Source organism: Lycium ferocissimum, chromosome 1, assembly GCF_029784015.1.
Source record: "Lycium ferocissimum isolate CSIRO_LF1 chromosome 1, AGI_CSIRO_Lferr_CH_V1, whole genome shotgun sequence".
NCBI lineage: Eukaryota > Viridiplantae > Streptophyta > Magnoliopsida > Solanales > Solanaceae > Lycium > Lycium ferocissimum.
This window is the reverse complement of record NC_081342.1, coordinates 4,779,098-4,785,191: the sequence shown is the minus strand read 5'-3', so window position 1 is coordinate 4,785,191 and position 6,094 is coordinate 4,779,098. Positions and strand designations below refer to the sequence as shown.

Genomic DNA, 6,094 nt, shown 5'->3' with positions numbered 1-6,094 from the left:
TGAATGACAATATATTAAAGCCACACTTATTTATTATTTATTCCAAATAGTACATGGAGACATTAATATCAACATGAACCCTAACTGAAATGTTTACATGTGTGGCTGCTTATTTTAATTCTTCCATTAATTAACGAACCGCAGGAATTTGGACAACAACATTCAAGATGTTAACAGCAAGACGAACTCGACCACAACGAAAATCTAATGGGGCTGGAGAACCATTCAGTATAATCTGAACTTCTTTTACTGATGAAATTTCCTTCTCAATTCTTTCTTTAGCAAGCTTTGCTGGTACACCAATAAGTTCTGGCCACATGTGTTTTCCTACACATATATTTATACACATAATAATGAGAGAAAATAAAGAGAACAAGAATAGTATACGAGACTGTAATAATATGAAAATTAAGGATTATTATACACACTACTAGAATATTATTATTTTTCCACTGAAAAATGTTCAGTGGATATTCCCACTGAATGTCGGTGGGAAAACCTTAATAAGTAGTGTTTTCACACAAAAAAATTAGAAATTTTCCAGTGTTTCATGGGAACCTGTTTTTCACAATGCGTTTTCCCAATGAGCTGATTCTGTGAGAATGAGGTGGGAAAATCATAGGAGTATTTTATAACACAAATTTCTCACTGAATGTTAGTGGGAAAACCATTGTTTCAAGCCGTGACACAATTATATTCAAATATGCATGATGTTATTTACTTCTTAGTTGATCTCAAGATAGGATCGTCATTTTCTCGCATTCTACTTGTAGTTAGCTTTTTAATAATTAGTGATCTGATAATGAAAAAAAAAAATACTATTTGTGTAAAAATTAAACTCATATTTAGGGATGTACAAGCCAATTACCGAACCTTTCACAATGGGCGCTTGAAAATACGTAAAGAAGTTTTTCCAAAATTTGAGCCGAAAGCGTCTAATATAAACATTTTATTATAAGTTCAAGTGCTCAATCGGAACATGCGATAGTTCGAGTGTCTAAATTCAATGATAAGTTTAAGAGGTTGTTGACAAATTTTCGTGAAAAACATCTTCCTTCGTTCAAAATACTAATCAAACACATCCTAAGTCTGAGTTGTGTACTTATTGCTCCCTCTGGCTCAAAATAAGTGACCACTTAGGCTTTTTATTTTGGTTCAAAACAAGTGTCGACTTTACAAAATCAAGAAGGAATTAACTGTATTTTTTCAGATTTGCCCCTATTTTTTTATTTTATTTTTTAAAAAAAAATTCCTCCATATGGTGGCGTTACCTTAGCATATCACCAAAATTATAGTTAGAGGGGGCATTAAATGACCCAACCTCACTTACAAAGCCTGGGGATCTTAAAGTCCCTAATAAAACTATACAGTAAGTCCAGTGAGACTAATGCAAAACTGGAATTCATCCTCTTACGCAATAATTGTTCTTCCTCTGTTTATGCCTTAGAGAGGTCATTTGAATCTGATCCAAACGATAAGGTCCAGCAGCTGTGGAGGGTAATGATTTGCCCCTATTTACTCAAGGCAATAAATAAGCAAGAGTCTTATTAATTAAGGATAGTTTATTCAAAATACCTGGTTTTTTTTTTTCTTGGAGTTTGTTCTCTTAAGGAGTGTGAAAAAGATTAAATGGACACTTATTTTGAACCGGAGATAGTATTTTGTTAGAAATGAAATGGAATATAAGGAGCAAGAAAAAAAGAAGAAAAGGGGCAACTGGCAAACCTTTGCAAACCAAGTTGGACTCATCAAATCCCTCAACTGATTTCAATTCATTTAGAAGTTGGATGACTTCTAAACCATCACTTATTGTGGCTCTTTCCTTTCGCGCCATGAGAGTTTCAAAGGCTGTCAAAAAACATTTCACAATAGCAATTAGTGAAAAGATTATCTTTATACGTTCGATATATTATAACCTGTTATGATAGTTAACATGCCTTATCTTTCGATTACTAATCTATTTTTTATGAATAGTTACTTATAGTTATATTTTAGAGATAAGGGTCAAAAACACATCCCAACTATCATTTTTTTTTTTTTTTTTAGTTTTATACCTAAACTATTAGAAGGTTGAGAAAACTACCTAAACTATCACTATCTAGTTTGCAAAACACACCTCAAATTATTCTTGAATGGCATGTGATCGACACTCTCCATTTTATATAAAAATGTTGCCAAGTGTTATCCACGTGGATAAATAATGTCACAATGGCACCTACATGAATTTTTTTTTTTAAAACTATTTGTTTTAAAAAAAACAAACTGAAACATAATAATTTTTGTAGTATATAGAAGCTTAAACTTTTTCCAAGTTGGAACGTCAAAAAACTATGATCTCTAGAAGCCTATAGCGTCACAAGCAGGTGGCGGGAGGAGTTTCACCTGAACAATGGTGAAACCACGATTTTTCACTAACGGAGTCAAATTATAAAGAAGTAACCACATCAAGAACTTAAAGGGATTCAACAAATAATGTGTGTTTATTTATTATTTATGTATATATGTATGTAAGTATGTATAAATAATGTAATTTTCCAGCAAAGGGGTGTCACAAGTGGCTCCGCCACTACATCTGAACCTCCCTTCCAGATAGTCACATTGTATTTACAAGGTCAAACTTTATATATATATATATAGTAGATGATGAATCCTTGGTAAAAAAATTGTCCCCGCCACCGCACAAGCAATATAATCATTTACTGTCCTGATAATATTCTTGCATTATATTGCATGTTTGTATATGTAGAGAAAGGGAGGTACTAACAAGTTGCAAGAAGAAGGAACGCAATGACGTACGTGAGCAAACTTGACCCAAGTTTTTGACTCCATTGTCTTGTTTTTTGAATAGGTGAAGGAATATAATTAAGAAACCAAGTGTGGGTATGTTGAATTTGTGTGATTACATGGCATCAAAGAAATTCATAGGCAGAGGGGTACCTTCATTGTTGTGAAGTAATAGTGGATTAGTGGTGTCCACACATGCAGTACAATTTGAAGATACGGGACAAAATGGTATTTTCATTTAAAGGCACTAATTAGGACTAAAGTGTGATTTTTGAATAATTTTTAATTACATACGGGAGATGATGGGGCATAGTGAAAATTCAATTCTAGTACGTGTGAGACACCCGGTAATAGTACTATTTTTTTGATAATAAACTGTGAATATCTTACTGTAACCAACAAAAAGAGTAATACAAGCGAATGAGCATCTAGGAATAAGAGTCACCTTTTAGGAAGGATACTGTATCCTCCAGACCTCAAACAAAGAAAAAAACAACCAAAACTAGTTACAAAGTGTATGAATTCAATTAATATTGACATCTTCTAGCTCTTTTCGACTACTTTACATCAGCTAATACTACTAGACTGTAAACTAAGTAGTGTTTTTACCACCGGTTTGATGAATCGGACAGGAGAATGAAACGGGATATTTGGTTTTATAGTCGTTTTACAAATGTTTTTTCAGTTATATGACTTTTTCCACATAAAACATCAAAAAATAGCATAAAAGATCTATAAATATATAGAAACACATGCAGGATCTTTGTAGACTCATTTATTTCATTCAAATTCTTAGGCTTAGGAGATCACCGTAGAAACTGGAAAATAAATGTCGAAGGCTAGACTTCGTGTCATTCCTAATGCACGTGATATTTAGGAAAATGTCCTTTTCAATTATGTATCATTATTTGTTTAGTACTGGTCCCTCAACAATTAATATTTGTTATAGAGAAATTACAACGTATTTTGTTCACGTTTTTTTTAACAAGTTTGACGATTGCAATTTAATGGTTAGCTACCACACACTTAAAGCTATGGTGCCGAACGTAAAATGATAAAGTCTTGAAGAGAGATACACATAGGTGGATCTTGAATTTATTATTTATGAGTTCGTACAACCACCTTAAGTTAATATCAATAATAAATGATTTCACAGTCATATAGATATATTTGGTGCATTTCTTAATACATTTTTGAACAAAAGCAAGTTCACGTGAACCTAGTGTTTTTAAGAATAGATATATTTTACAGACAAGCAAAATAACAAAAAAAAAAAAAAAAAAGCCTTGTAACAACAATTAATTCTCAATCCCAAACAAAAAGAGATTGATTATATAAATTCTTCATAATCTTGTGCAAAGGAATATAGAAACTTTCATTTTCCTTGATTTTCATAATTTATGATTTTTGTATGTTAATTTACGGTTACAAAGTATTTCTCCTGTTCCAAAATATGTGGCATCGTTGGGATTTCGAGAGTTAAAGTTTTTAATTTTAATTGTAAATTTGAAAATGAAATCTTTAAGTTTTTGAAATAAAATTACATATTTAAAAGCGTAGCCAAAAGACAAAATCATTGACAATTCAAAAAATTTAAAGACACAAAAAATTTGCAATAAAAGAAAACTTGTTTGACCCTTGAAATCTGAATAATACCACGTAAATTGGGACGGGACACTGGAGCAAATAAATATTCTCACCGGTATGGGACTCACAACTATATCTCGACTCCTGATGAGCCCATGCATTTGAACTGTTATGTATTACACAGATCTTTGTCTCCACTGCCTGTGTTAGATTCATTTGGGGTATTCAATCATTCACTTGTTCCTTAAATAAACCTAAAGAATTGAATGCGAAGATAAGCTAAGATGAGTTGTTGCCTATGGCTATGGCCAATCGAAATTTATTGTTGAAATTTATGAAAAAAGGGGACAAATTTTCATTTTTTTGCGCATTTTCTTTAATTTTCATAATTTATTTTGATTTTATGGGTTCGATGTTACAAATGTTTGGATTCGCAAGGCAAAATTTTTTCAAAAAAGTATTTCAAATTCTATCCATGCAAATTCCCAAAATATTTTTTTAAAATTTTTGTGAACATTTTAGCGAATGCCAAAAGTTAAAGACCATTTTGAGGGACAAAAATTAAATTAAAGTCCTGCAAATTTTTTAATAACAATTTCTTAGGAACTCTGCGAGGAGTTTCTTGCATAATCATTGTCCTCTAAACTTAAAGCCCAACTATCATGGTTTCAGAGTTTGAACTATGGATACTACATCTTAAAAGCTCACCCACCAAAAGTAACGCCATGCCTATCCTAAACAAGACAACTTATTATTTTTTTATGGAAAAAGACTAAATATCCATCGAACTATCGAAAAAAGTACTAAAAGACTCATTTATGCAAATCATTGACAATAGTTTGACTCAAAATTTGACTCATCCATGACTATTTTCATTAACGCCGGTTTTATAATACAAGATATGACACGTGACCTCCAATTAGAGGTCTACGTCATTTAATTAAGGTAAAATTTCTCAAATGACTACCTTATTGTAGCTTCCTACCATTTGTAGCTATCCTTTTTAATATTACCATTCGTAAAAAACAGCTATTTGTGTATATTTTCGCATGTATTTGTTGCCAGCAAATACATGAGCATGCGGTAAAAAAAGGAACCTTTATTTTAGGCTGGGTGGTATTAAATGAGAAATTAAGATATTTTTTACCTTCTTTTCCGCAAATCTCTGTAATATTCCCTTTCCTTACACCATGCATTCTTCAATATTCAAACGTAAAATTCAAATTTCAAATTAAATCTTCAACACCTCTAAAAATACATTGACAAAACAAACACGATCAATCAACAGCCAATGTATTTGAAGTTTTCAATATTGATTTCGATTTACCCATGTATTTGATAGCATAACTAATGTATTTGACGTTTCCAATCAAACTTCATGTATTTTATATTTAATATCATGTATTTGTGTGAGTAACAATTTTCACCCATGTATTTAGTGGTAATGTATTTGAAGTTTTCAATATTGATTTCGTTTTTAATTTACCCATTATTTGATAGAAACTAATGTATTTGAAGTTTCCAAAACTCTATGTATTTTAAATTAAATCTCATGATTTGTGTGTGTATTTGCAGATTTGATGGGATTAATTTGAACAAAATACATAAATATATAGAAAACTTGTGATAAAAATATGAACTGATGTTAATTTGAACAAAATACACAAATATATAGAAAAACTTACAAAAATACACCACCAACCACAACAATTGGTAGTTATAT

General features: G+C 31.2%; 1 protein-coding gene across 1 annotated transcript; it reads right to left on the bottom strand.

Annotated features, from left to right (window-relative positions):
• Positions 1-2,923, bottom strand: LOC132061265 (wound-induced proteinase inhibitor 1-like). The gene is made up of 4 exons (XM_059454111.1): positions 2,904-2,923; positions 2,765-2,832; positions 1,726-1,848; positions 1-327 (listed from the first exon to the last, which is right to left on the bottom strand). The coding sequence occupies exons 1-4, from the start codon at positions 2,921-2,923 to the stop codon at positions 131-133; spliced, it is 408 nt and encodes a 135-aa protein (XP_059310094.1). The 3' UTR covers positions 1-130.
• Positions 2,924-6,094: the final 3,171 nt, after the last annotated feature.